Here is a 14,443-nt window from a genome sequence, read left to right as displayed (position 1 = left end):
ACCAAATGCTGCATTGAACTATTAACATGAGAGCTAGTAGGGAATAAGGTATATCTCCTTTAAACATGAATTTGCCAGTATATAAGCTCCTTAACATGCAGTGATGCAGTAAATACACAAACTCGCCTAACAACTACAAAAAGGGAGTGTATCATTTATAGTGTAAGCTAACAGATGCTACTGGACCTGCGCTGACACTTAGTTGGTAACCTATCTGACTTATAATTTAAAGTTTGACTACATATGTCAGTGGGGAGCAAGAGAAACAATCACCCATATCCAGCCATGAATCATACATAATTTCTTATATGTATGTATATGTTCCAATTAATATATATTTGAGCGTTCTTTATAAATAAAGCTAACAAATATTTTAATAGGAAAATCTTTTTGTATATATGCCAAGAAAGTAAATCAAATATAAAGAATATAAGAAATTATGATATGATTCATAGCTGAACATGGGTGAATGTTTTTCTAGCTCCCCACTGACGTGCAGTTAAATGGAATGTGCATATGGTTCGGCTATAAGAATTAACACCAACTCTGCCCTGCTTCAGGCCAGCAATAAAAAAAATGTTGTTGATTTGTGTATACTTGTATTTCAGTCCTGTAAAGGAAAGAGAAATGTTGGTTCATTTACAGCACATTAATCTCTGTTTTGTCTTTATCCTACTTCTTGCTCATGGAGCATCAGTGGAAGTTGCTTACATGACATGTTATCTCCTGTTATGTGTGTAATGGATACTATATGTTATGTTATGTTATTTATGCTTATAGAGCGCACGGTTACCCTAGGGTGTCCTGGCGCTGAGCACTGGATGCCTGAGGAGCAAAGGGCCTAGAGGTGAGAAAAGAACCATGTCTTTAAACCCTTCCGGAAATAAATAAGATCTGGGGCATTTCTCAGTTGGAACGGAAGTTCATTCCATGCCTTAGAGGTGCAGTGAACAAAGCTTCTGCCTCCCCAGTTAGTTTTCTTAAAAGGGGGGGTTATCACTCGTTTGGACCCAGTTGACCTTAATGTTCTGTTTGGAATATACCATGAAAATGTGGATTTCAGGAACACAGGACCTGTCCCATTCACAGCTTTAAAGACAATACAAAGTGCTTTAAAGCGTGATCTCAGTGGTACAGGAAGCCAATGCAATTTCTTAAGTTCTCCCTTGACTGAGGCGAACCTGGGTGTTCCGGTCAGCAATCTAGCTGCCCATTCTGGACCACTTGCAGCCTGTTCAGATGTTGTTTTTGAACATTAAGATATAAACTGTTGCAATAGTCCAGACGTGACATTATGAGTGCCATAACCACAGTCCTCAGGCTCCTCTCAGACAGGAAGAACCTAATTTTCTTGATTATTCTGAGGCCATGAAGCATGCTGAAGTCACTATGCTCACTTGGTCCCCCATGGTGAGTTTATTATCCACCACTAGACCAAGGTTTTAGCGTTTTGAAATCGCTTAGAAAATTTCTTCCCCTTCTCCCCATCGCCCATAGGAAAACAACAGTGCAGGCCCTGATAGGATCCAGGCTAGATTATGCCAATGTCCTGTATCTGGGCCTTCCGAAGTTTCTCCTCTCGCGCCTGCAGATTGTACAGAACTCGGCCGCTCGGGCGATCTTTGGTCTTGGTCATCGCGCCCATGCGACCGGCCTGCTGCAAACTCTTCACTGGCTGCCTATTCAGAGGCGCATTGAATTCAAGACGCTCACCCTGGCTTTTAAGACCCTTCAAGGTACGGGCCCTCGCTATCTCAGGAAGAGGATCACTCTCCATAGGCCAGCCAGAGCCTTGCGTTCGGCGTCTCTATCTCTCACCACGGTTCCAGCAATCAGGCGCGCCCGTATAGGTGGACGTTCCTTCAAGTACCTCGCGCCCCGGGCTTGGAATGCCCTCCCTATCTTTAAGGAAGAGTGAGAGCTTGATGTCCTTTAGAAAAGAGCTCAAAACATGGCTATTTAGCCAATAAGTTTCTTTCCCCCTGTTAGAGTTCTGTGGTTTCGGGTCTGACAGCGCCGGGACACTCTGCTTGAGTAGCTGAGCGCTTAACAAAACCCCTTATAACATAACATAACATAACATATAGTTCTACTGGAAAACGCAGTCTGGGACATTCTGTGGCATCTTATAAACATCACCACTCACTTGAGCCCAACAATTATGAGCCTCCACATTCATCAATAAAGTTGTTGCAAGTCCTGATTTGTACTCATCTTTAGATATTTTCCGATTTGAATTTTATTATTCTTCTCCACATTTTCCAATGGGGTCTCTCACTGTAGTCAGAGAAAATTTTGGTAAAAATGAAGGGAAAATGTAAATGAAAAATGGTCATGTTTGAATAATCACTGGCAAGCAACAGGGGTGTGGAGAAAGAATGGAAACACAAGTGATCATGTAGTAATAGCATTGTAGGTGAAAATCCTTATGGTACCTAATTTCCTTTCATGTTACTCTTTTGCAGCATTGATGGCACATTTGAAATAACTTTCTACTGCAACACCCTTGTGTCCAATACTGGCTTGGTCTATTGGCTTCCACCCGCCATCTACCGCAGCTCCTGTTCCGTTGAGGTCACCTATTTTCCATTTGACTGGCAGAACTGCACCATGGTGTTCCGGTAAGCCTTATACATCAACAAGAGGGGAGTGAGTGGAATCTTTAATTAGAGGCATCCAAATTGAGAGACCCAGAATCACAAGGTATGATGTCCCACAAAGAGATGGAGAGGTGCATTTTTCTTCTCACATCTGAGGGGTTTCTATGTTAGTAAAGGAAAACCCATATCTATCTGGGTGGCATGCTTTATCAAAGGGTTTTGCACCTTGTTGGGCAGGCAAAAAAGTATACTTTTCCCAATGGGCTCTGATACAGGGAGCTCTTGATGGAGATCTTTTTGAAATTGTTTCCAAAGTTTCTGGAACAATGCTTCAGCTATGCAACTCTAGGGCACTAAGGGGCTCTATTGCCCCTGTTGTTCTATCATCTGGTCAGCTGTTTCTGCCAGCCCAAAAGGAGTCAGTGGAATTCATCAGGACCGAAATGCAGGCCCATTTACTAAACGTATCCGCCTAAGCTAACTAAAGCTAGCTCTCTCTATGAAGATGGTTGTCCATTTAGAAAAAAACAAACCTTTTTCAACAAAAAGTTATGCTAATCCATCTTTCAAAATGTTGTTGCCTGCCCAACAAGGAACAAAATCCGCTGATGAAGCATGCCACACAGATCGGTAAGGGTTTTGCATCCTTAATATAAGAACCCCATAGACTTGAAAGGAAAACGTTTACCTCACAATCTCTTTGTGGAACATCACACAGCATTTTGTGAACGTGAAAACTCTAAACAAGTAGTTCACACTCTCATTGACATTAATTACTTTCTTTTTTATGTAGGGCTCAGTGCTCTCTCAATGTCCTTACCACCCCTCCACCCCACATTTCTCTGTTGAGCACCGGTTCTTTTTTTAATGTATTTTTTCATGACCCCTGCAGCTACACAGTTCTTCTTGGCTGTTTGCTGTCTGTTTTGTCTTCCTGCACACTTTATTTATTTATATTCTACCATTCTGAAGTGGCTGTCATTCATGTTGGTACAATAAAGTAAAAAAAGTCAAAATGCTCACCCCCACCCCAGGTGCATGCGTCTGCATGTATTGTGCCCACTTCTACCGATGTGCTCACAAAGCAGCCATCTTGAAATGGTAAGAAAACCATGGCTGTTACTCCGTCTTTTGCTAACTGGGCTGCACTATCGCCTCCCATATATATGTCTATTTGGATTATCATACCCCTAACACAGTGGCCCCAATTCTGAGTGAGATGGAGTGAAAATATGTCATAAAATGTTGCTCAGTCTGATTCAGAGTGGGTAGGTTTTCCACACCCAGTTTTACTGAGTGTGGGAGTATGTGCTCACTTTTTACTGTCTATAATTTGGGCTGGAATAATCACATGAGGTTTTGCCTGCCACAGGAATGGCTACTCCAATCCTATTGTATTTGTTGAAGAGAAGGAGCACAACAAACTAATGAAGTTTGGAAAGTTTTACATAACAACGTGCATGTTAGTGTGTCTGTGCTTCTTCCAAGCATTTATTGCAGAAGATTATTCATATGAATGAATCAGTCTCTTGGCCACATTTCCTGCTACTGCATAAAATTAGAAAACAACAAGCGTTACGTTAAGAGGACATTGCGCTGACGTCAAGACTATTTGGCTCCAAAGAGTGATCTTTCACACATCTGTTGTTGCCCCAGTGCCTAAATATCATTGGCTGTTTGCCAGACTTGAGTTGATCACTGACTCTCTTGACTAAAGATGGTAGCTCTAACACTTGGCCTAATGAAGTCACTCCATGGCAGAGGAGAAGGACTCGTGAGCGGATTTGATGATTCAGGTATGGAACACTCAAGGATGCTCAATTTTTGTTTTTAGGCTCTTCTTCTACCCACATCTCCTCTGGACCAACGTGGTATTCATGCCTTGAAAATGCTGGCCTTATTCTTAGGCCCTTTAACATACAGCCTCCTAGTTCCTTATGTGGGTCCTGAATATAATGCAATGGAATGGGGATAACAGCATGCCTTCCTAGAAGATATTCTACTCTCCAAGCATGGTCCTGTCAGATACCAATGTACACAATGGCAATGAAAAGGGTATGAGTTTGAGACATATGCCTAATTGTCTCATAAAAATGGCTTTGTTTAACCAGTGTTCACCCTCAATTTTCAGGTCCCAGACGTACAGTGCCAATGAAATCAGGATGATGCTGACAGTGGAAGAGGGCACCACCATTGAGTGGATTGAGATTGACCCAGAAGCATTCACAGGTGAGGCTATGTGATTTCTCTTCCCATCTTGTGCTCAGATATAGACGTGAATATTCTATACCTGACTCAGATGCCTACGGATGCCTATCTTATTTAATGGTAAAGTACTTTATCATCATGGATTTACTGCTTTTGTTGATGGTGCTCATGACAAAGAGATCCTTAAGGAAATATTCTCACTTTGAATGTTCTTAGTATCATACCTACAGGCCATCTGATATGTTGTTTTGTCGGTGATAATTAGATTCTTCTCAATGGAGGAAGTGATGTTTTCCCAATATCTCATAATTGTCTGTCATGGAGTTCTAGACAATGCTTTCATGACCATTCGACAGTAAGACCAAAAGCAAGTGGATCTGTGATCAAAGTGCCAGCAAGAAATTGTAGAAGTGATTATTTATCCTAGCATCCTCACCTAACCATGTGTGACCCCAGTCTCCTTAGGCCCCAACTCCCTAAATGGCCAAAATCAAGAGCTCTTAGAAAAGGGATAAAGAGCAAACTTGACCTTTACTTCTCAGTTGGATGAATGGGATTTCATAGAGATGTTTGCATTGTACCCAAACAAAGGGTGAGCATAAACGGATCACCTATCAAGCACATGTAGTGTTTCCATACTACTAAGGGCCCGATTCCGATCTCGCTCGGAAAGGCTCCTGACGGCATCCGTCAGGAGCGAGTCCGAGCGGCGAGTGCGATTTCCGACCGACTCATCCCGCCGTACGAGCAAGCGAGTACAATGTGAATGTCGCCTCGCCCTCTGAGCGACTCATACCCGTCATCGAAGCCCTCCGGACGACTACAACATGGCCAACTTGTGCAGCGCAATGGGCCCGATTTTCGAGTGACCAAGTACGATGCGTGCGTCGAGCAGCCGGATCGACTCAGAGCCTCCAACTCAAAAAAGCTTTGGGAAGCGGAATTTGGGAGGCCATAGCGGGCCCCCCTTCACCCATAGCCCTACGACACGGTCACAGGGGGGACCTAAGTGTCCCCCTACACATGCATGCACAGAGCGGCCGGCGCAGAGGCATTCCCGCAAAAGGGGATGCTCTTTTCCGTGACCTACCTTTTTCCGCTATGGGAGCCTAGGTACGCGACGTACAACAGGCTCCCATAGACTTCAATGGGACTCCGAGGGACCCGACTCCGTTAGCGCTCAACGGCATCGTACTCGGTCGCTCGGAACCAAGAGACACTCGGAAAGGTCTACGTAACGGAGTCGGCCGTAGGGCTTTCTAACTGACATCAGAATCGGCCCCTAAGTGAGTGAGTGTAGTCTGATGATGAGTTGACTGAGCCTTCCAAGTGTCAGCTGGGTGCATGCATTGATAGTTAAAGTCTTGGGTCAATTGAGTGTTCCTCTTCACAGAGAATGTATTTGAGTGTCAATAAAATATGTAACATGGGCTGAAATTATTATTTTAATAAATATCTGGGTGAGTGTGCAGTTGTGTGAGTGCATGCGTGTGCGTGTGTGTGTATATGTGCAGGTGTGTGTGATAATCATAATATGAGTATAACAGGAAAATTATAATTAGGGTTGCTGAAATCAGATTTTGATTACCCTAAATGTAGATACCAGGGCGAAGTTTTGATTTTGGGGGTAGACTTTAATTTAAGAAGAGAGCCCTTTGAGTCAGACTCAGTCAAGCACAAACTGCTGCTTAAATATTATATAAAGTTTCCTTTCCAAAGTTGGCTATAACAACAAATGCTACACATAGGTCACCTTTTGACACAGCAAAACAGAGTGTGACTAAATGGCAGGTTCCAACAGAATTATCCCTTAAGATGAACCTAGGGGGTTATTTAAGGATTGAGTGTTGTACTCCGTTCCGCTAGGGTATCAGCAGTATATACTCAGTGGGTTAGTTTGTTACCTTGTACTCCAACACAAATGTAGTGGAGTACCATCTGCCGACCTGATGGCCTGACCGGTGTATATAGAGATGAGGTTCAATTGTGTTTCCTGCAGGCGATGGCCCCTTTAGCTCCACAAATGGAAACCTTTGATGGCCCAACTGATTTTGTTCCATCAGTCTAGGTACCTCAGACCATCCTCTCTATTTAGGGCAGACATCCTGACAAACTATTTTCCTGTTCGGAACCGCCAGAAAAAGCCTGGTGATCCCCCCCTCCCAAAAAAAAAAAATTACCACCACACTCTATCAGGGCCATTAGTTTGCTTTGGGAGTTTTGTTTTTGAAAGACAAAATGATTTTCTGAGCAACTGTCTGATAAAACATTGCAGCTGTTCAGCAAACTTAGAGTGCCTTTAGATGAGCTTCTGTGGAGGTGGTTCCTCTGAAGGCACACAGATCTTTTCCAAACAGGCAGAGATCTCTAAATATGGCAGGCTGTAATCCAGTAGGGCTGTGAAAAACATGTGACCTCTTCTTCCCTGGTGGGAGGCAGTAGGGACTTCCAACCATTAAATAACCCCTATAATCATTTGCAAAAATAGACTAAATATGTGTGTATCTGTGAAACAACTTAGTAACAAAAGTGATCTCTTTGCACATCAATTCAACTATGGGAGATAGAATCCTCTTCACTTTAAAAGCATACTAATAGCTTCACTTAGTTTCTCTCAGTGGTTGTGGGCTCTAATAGATACATAGAATCTTGTGTGCCTATCTGATAAACAACAATTATATCCATCAAAGGAAACATTTTTGAAAACTTTTATGCTTTGGCATGACATGGAAAATGTGACTGAAAAGACACTGTCTAATGTAATTGGTAGTGGAAAGTGATGATTGAAACATAAATATTCAAATAACAAGCTATTGTTTGACAAAGATTGTATGATGGTAAAGCTTCATTCTAAAATAGGGAGATATTAGAAATCTAAGAAAGAGAATGAGCTAGATGGTTATAAAAAGATTATGGCAAAATGCAAATCAATTTTAAGGAGACAAAAATATGTTTTTTGAGCTGAGAAATGGCAAAAGATGAATGAAATATTGCTAAGTGGAAATATACAAAGTTTCTGGAATAAGGATAATAGTGGCTTTTCCACGCTTGCAATCTCATTGGGATACACTCTTGCAGAATCCTGTGAATTCTCTCTATAACAACATAGGTTCTCCTATATTAAAGACACCAGTCTACCATCATTTACATTTTCCCTCGATGCCACTGTTAAACTGTTGTAACTGTGATTGTATTTCATTAAATGGCTGTTGGAAACCCACTCCCACGCTAGAAGGGGTGGTGGTGGTCTTCCGGACACACTGTGGTAGCTTGGCTCGAGTGGTCAGGAATCAGGCTCCGTGCTAAGCATACGACATACCCAAACAATAACCATGCGTGCATCCGTTCCAAAAACGACTCTACACCGTAAAAATTATGAAAATATCTTTCTTTATCTTCTTTTTCTCTTAGTTGCTGATTGGAGAAAATAAATAACAATCACAATATACAAACTTTTAGAAAGTGCAGGATAATTAAAAACTGGCTTAAGGATTCAATAAATAGGGGTGATCATAAATAAAGAAGGCATAAATATCAGTGCAGTACATACAGGCAATTAAATATTCTGAGGCAATAAATACTGTAAACCAATAAATATTGTGCATCAATAAATACTGTGGACCAATAAATACAGTGGAACAATAAATAGGTTAAATACAATAAATACAGTGCCCCTAATAAATACTTAAAAGCTAACAGTGACACTCATGGAATCAGATCACTTTTAAACTCCTAAGGGCTGATTTGGCCCAGGCACAGCTTGTGGGGATGTGGAAGGCTTGAGGGTGTCTACTCCCTGGCTTGGACAAGGCTGAGGCCTAAACTGAGGTAGATCAAGGGGGGAAATACCAGAGACCTGGCTCTCTCTCTCCACACAACCTCTCTAGATTAGTCCCAGTTCACCCCTGGCACAGTCAGGTTGATTCCAGCACCTCCCTAGCCCCTTAGAGCAGTCTCTCAGGTCTCAACAGGGCCTTAGGCGCCCTCTACTCCACTTACTGCCCTTTTTCTGATGCTCCGACGCCGCTGGAGTCGTGTCGATGCCGTGAGGCGGTTCCGGTTCGATGTCGGCGGCCTCGGCACAATGTCAGTTCTTGACGACGCCGGTAGGCGGCCCCGGTTCGGTGTCGGCGGCCTCGGCTCGATCTCGACCTCCGATTCGATGGCGTCGGGCAGTCTTTACTCGATGTCGACTTCGGGCGGCTCCGGTCCGATGGCGACCTCGGATTCGATGACGTCGGCCGGCCTTGCCTCGATGTCGACTTCCGGCGGCTCCGGAGTGCGATCCTCACTCCCGACCTCCGGTGCTCCTCACAGGTTTCCGGCGACTCCGGAGTGCGACCTCCACTCCCGACCTCCGGCACGATTCTCACAGGTTCCGGCGACTCCGGAGTGCGATCCTCACTCCCGACCTCCGTTACCCTTCACCTCGGTCTCCGACGACTCCGGAGGGCGGACTTCACTCCTCCGATGACGCCGCTCACTCGACCTCGGGTGACTTCCTCCTCGACCTCTGGTATTCCTCACGACCTCTGACGGCGCCCTCTCTCGACCTCTGGCGGCTCCGGGTACGACGTCTGCTTTTCCAGTCAGCGCCGCTTCTCCACCTCGGGCTCCAGGTCTTAGGCTACTCGAAGTCGGACTTCAGGGAAACCAGCTTCCAGGTCAGGATCTTGCTGTTCTCTTGTTTCTAAGGCCTGTTCCTGCTGTCCAGGTCCTCAGGATGGTTTTTCTGACTTCTTCCCACACAGGGCTCTAGGCTGGGCTCCGTCAGTAGGGACTAGTATCAAGGGTGGGTTTATGGACCCCACTCCAGGCACAAGTTTCCACCCCTGCTGCTTCACTCCTTCCTCCTTCAAGTTTGTGCTGCTCACTCTTCACCAGTCAGGTGCCAACTGCCAGCTCCAACTGCCAACTCTCTCTCTTAGCTTCCCAACATTCTAAACCGCCTCCAACTGTCACAGGGTTCTGGAATGTTCTGGAAGGTGCTGGTAGGTTCCAGTGGATGCTGGTGATGTCACAGGTGGCCACCATTTTGTGCTCCAGGCCCTCAGACAGAAGTTTCAGGGGTAGGTAAAATGGCTCCCTGAATCTGCAGCAACACGAAAAAGTCTGGTGGTTCCGAAAAAGGAAAAATTCAAACAGGGTTTGAGGCAAAAGTGGGACAAAATAAATAATGATGAGGAGGGACCACCCAAAGGGCTGACAGGTCTAACACGCGTCCCCCCAGCTGAAAGTGGGGAGAGCTACCCAACCCCTTGGGAGTTCTCATCACTAAGGCGGAAATACCTTGAGAGACCGTCTGCATTGGCGTGGTCCACTCCAGGCCGATGTTCCACCTGAAAGTCCATTCCCTGTAGGGAAATAGACCACCTCAACAACTTGGGATTCTCCCCCTTCATTTGCATCAGCCAACGAAGGGGTCTGTGGTCGGTCTGAACCAGGAAGTGCGAGCCAAACAGGTATGGCCGCAACTTCTTCAGAGCCCATACCACTGCAAAGGCTTCACGCTCTATTGCACTCCACTTCTGTTCCCTGGGAAGTAGTCTCCGGGATAGGAAGACCACGGGTTGATCCAGACCCTCTTCGTTGAGTTGCGATAACACTGCCCCAATGCCATGTTCTGATGCATCTATCTGGACAATGAACTCCTTGGAAAAGTCTGGGGCCCTTAAGACCGGGGCCTCGCACATGGCTTTCTTTAATCTCTCAAAGGCTTGCTGACAAGCCTCCGTCCAGACTACCCGTCGAGGTTGTTTCTTGGACGTGAGCTCCGTGAGGGGGGCTACGATGGTACCGTACCCCTTCACGAAGCGGCGGTAGTATCCCGTGAGGCCCAAAAATGCTCGGACCTCAGTCTGAGTCTTGGGGGGTTCCCAGGCCATGATGGCCTCGATCTTCGCCTGGAGGGGCTGCACCGCTCCCCTACCCACCAAGTGTCCAAGGTACACTACCGACCCCTGCCCGATCTGGCACTTGCTGGCCTTGATCGTCAATCCAGCTTGTCTCAGGGCCTGGAGAACAGCTTGCAGGTGACGCAAGTGATCCTCCCAGCTGTTACTGAAGACGGCTATGTCATCCAGATAAGCAGCAGAGAAACTCTCCATTCCGGTGAGGATCTGGTTTACCAGGCGCTGAAACGTGGCAGGTGCGTTCTTGAGCCCAAAGGGCATCACACAGAACTGGTAGTGGCCATTGGGCGTGGAGAAGGCTGACCTTTCCCTTGCTCCATCAGTCAAAGAGATCTGCCAGTACCCTGAAGTAAGGTTAAAGGTACTTAGATATTGGGCAGCTCCCAGCCGGTCAATCAATTCATCCGCCCTAGGGATCGGATGAGCATCAGTTTTGGTCACTGAATTCAGTCCCCGATAGTCCACACAGAACCTCAGTTCTGGTTGGGCACCCGGTGGTGCAGCTTTTGGTACTAACACCACCGGACTGGACCAGGGGCTGCTAGAAGGTTCGATCACTCCTAGCTCCAGCATCTTAGTGACTTCACTATGAATGCTGGCCTTCACCTTGTCTGACATCCGGTAGATCTTGGACTTCACAGGTGGGCTGTCTCCTGTGTCCACGTCATGGACGCACAGGTGAGTCCTACCCGGGACAAGGGAGAACAACGAAGAGTACTGCCCCAGGACCTGGCGACAGTCCTCCTGCTGTTCAGGAGTTAGAGATGGGGAGAGAATCACTCCCTCCACCGACCCATCCTTCTCTTGAGACGCAAACAGATCAGGGAGAGGCTCGCTTTCCACGTCCTCTCCTCCGTCAGTCGCCATCATCAAGATGACTTCGGGCCTCTCGTGGTGGGGTTTGAGGCGGTTGGCATGTAGCACCCGCAGGGGCTGACGAGGGGTCTTCAGGTCCACCAAGTAGGTAGCCTTACCCTTCTTCTCCAACACCTCAAAGGGTCCTGACCAGCGATCCTGGAGGGCACTAAGCTCTCCTGGTTCGATCACCCACACCTTCTGGCCAGGCTCCAACTCCACCGGGTGAGCATTGTGGTCATACCACGCCTTCATCACTGCTTGGCTGGCTTCCAAGTTGTCAGAAGCTTGCTTCCACAACTTAGCCATTTGGCTCCGGAAGGCCAGCATGTAGCTCACCACATCCTGGGGAAGCTTTCTGGGAGTTCTTTCCCATCCGTCTCTCACCAGGTTGAGAGGTCCACGTACAGGGTGCCCATACAGAAGCTCGAAGGGGCTGAAGCCCACTCCCTTCTGTGGCACTTCCCTGTAGGAAAAAAGTAAACAGGGTAGGAGGACGTCCCATTTCCTCCGCAGGCTTTCAGGCAGACTTCTGATCATGCCTTTCAAGGTTTTGTTAAACCTCTCCACCAGACCATTTGTCTGGGGGTGGTAAGGAGTTGTGAACCGGTAGGTCACTCCACACTCCTTCCACATGGCCCGCATGTACGCTGACATGAAGTTGGTCCCCCTGTCGGACACAACTTCCTTGGGAAAACCCACTCGGGTAAAGATTCCCATCAGGGCCCTTGCCACAACAGGTGCTGTTATGGTCCTCAGAGGTATTGCCTCTGGGTACCGTGTGGCATGATCCACCAGAACCAGGATAAACCTGTGACCAGCTGTAGTCGGCGGATCTAATGGACCCACAATGTCGATGCCCACCCTTTCAAAGGGGGTGCTAACGACAGGAAGTGGTTCCAGGGGAGCTTTCAGCTTCACCCCTGTTTTCCCACTGGCTTGGCAAGACACACATGTCCGGCAGTAGGTATCGGACGACACTTTCATCTGAGGCCAATAAAAGTGTGGGACAAGACGGGCGAAGGTCTTGTCTTGCCCCAGGTGTCCTGCCAATGGTATCTCGTGAGCCAACTCCAGAAGGAAGGCTCGATAACGTTGAGGGACTACCAAGGCTCGTGACGATCCATGTAGGGGTGCCTTGGGTTTACTGTAGAGGAGGCCATCCTCCCAGTAAACACTGTAGTTCCCTTCAACGTTCCCTGCTGCCTGGGCTTCGGCCTGTCGCCTCAGCCCCTCAAGGGTAGGGCACTCCCTCTGGCCCTGGCAGAATTCCTCCCTGGACGGGCCTCCCTCCACGTGCCACTCGGCCGGGATGGGTAGGTCCTCCAGTTTGGTAACGTCCCCCACCGCAGACTCCTGGTCCACCACCTCCGGTGGCCTATCCGTCCTACGGGGTGGGGACGCCGAGGCAGGCTCCTCCTGTCCTCGGTTCTTCCCTTGACTGGCAGCTGGCTGGGCCTTTGTTCCAGGCTCCAGCCGAAATGAACTCCCTCTTCGGGTAGTCGCGGACCTTGTGCTAACACAGGCCCAATCAGGTGTACCCAGCATCTCGGTGTGAGTCCGGTATTCCACCTCCTTCCAAGCGTTGTGCTCCATATCATTCCCCAGCAGACAATCGACTGGCACGGCAGGGCTTACGGCAACTCGAAGTGAACCTGCAACCCCCCCCCATTCAAAGGGAACCTCGGCCACTGGATAGTGGCTGTTCTGCCGTCAGCCATCGCGGCTGGGTGGAGTACATCGGGAATTACCTGCTCTGGAGACACCAGTTGGCTACGCACCATAGTCATACTGGCTCCTGTGTCTGTCAGAGCCTCCCCTCTTTGGCCGTTGATGGTGACCCACTGCCCATACTTTGCGGTATTTGCGGGCACCTGGATCTTAGGAACCATCTCCCGTTCTCCCAGGGACACTAAAGTGACACCCGCCCACTCCCTTCCCTTAGTTAAGGGCATCTCCTCCCCGAGCACTACACTAGCTACTCCGGGGGTCTTTCCTCCAGTGGGAGGGGGTGGTCGTTTCAAGCACTTCGGATCTCCTTTATAGTGTCCAACGCCACCGCACTCATAGCAATGGACAACCCTTGGCTGCTGACTCTGGCCAGGATTAGGGTTTCTGGGCGGGTTAGCCTTAGGGGTGAATCCTGTTCCCTTCCCTTGGAAGTTATTTTGGGGGCCTTTGGAGAACTCCTTTTTCTTTTCCCCTCCCTCTTTCTTCTGGGGGGCGCCCTGTCCGGCCTTTTGAGTATCCCCTCCAGTCCCCCTTGTGGACACCCGGGTACTAGCCCAAATGTCCGCCTCCTCAGCAAGCTTCCGGGGACTGGTCAGCTTGCTATCCACCAGGTGTTGCCGCAGTTCAGGGAAACATTTCCCGAGCAGGTGTTCCTTCAGTACTAGGTCAAACAACCCCTCGTAGTTCCTCACTTCACTGCCCTGAATCCAACCTTCAAGTGCCTTCTTTGCATAGTCCAGGAAGTCCACCCAATTCTGCGTGCCCAGTTTGTGACTACCCCTGAACTTCTGTCTGTACTTTTCAGGTGTTAGTCCAAACTTTCTGATGAGCGCCAGTTTCATGGTGGGGTAGTGGGTCTGCTCATCCTCTTCGAGGGCCAACAAAGCATCCCTACCAGCTGGAGGCATGTACTTGTACAATCCCCCTCCCCAGTACTTCTCTGGAACCCCATGGGCCCTCAACGAGACCTCATAGGCCGCTAGCCACTTGGCGATATTGTCGCCCACTCCATAGCCAGCTACTATGTCCTTTGGCAGGTATGGTTTAGGTTCCCTGGTGATCTCTTGGGTTTGGCTGCCACCATTAGGAACAGGTTGTGCCCCGATTCTCAAGATCTGAAGATCTATTTCTTTCAGT

General features: G+C 47.8%; 1 protein-coding gene across 1 annotated transcript in view; it reads left to right on the top strand.

Annotated features, from left to right (window-relative positions):
* The window catches only part of CHRNG (cholinergic receptor nicotinic gamma subunit), a 159,329-nt gene that overhangs the window by 106,760 nt on the left and 38,126 nt on the right, over positions 1–14,443 (top strand). The window contains exons 5-6 of the mRNA XM_085635679.1: positions 2,466–2,621; positions 4,732–4,829. Coding sequence (XP_085491805.1) covers positions 2,466–2,621; positions 4,732–4,829 — 254 coding nt within the window. The remainder of the gene's footprint in view (positions 1–2,465; positions 2,622–4,731; positions 4,830–14,443) is intronic.

This window comes from Triturus cristatus, chromosome 11 (genome assembly GCF_964204655.1).
Source record: "Triturus cristatus chromosome 11, aTriCri1.1, whole genome shotgun sequence".
Lineage (NCBI taxonomy): Eukaryota > Metazoa > Chordata > Amphibia > Caudata > Salamandridae > Triturus > Triturus cristatus.
Note: the sequence above shows the minus strand (reverse complement) of the source record. Positions and strands in the feature narration are given on the sequence as shown.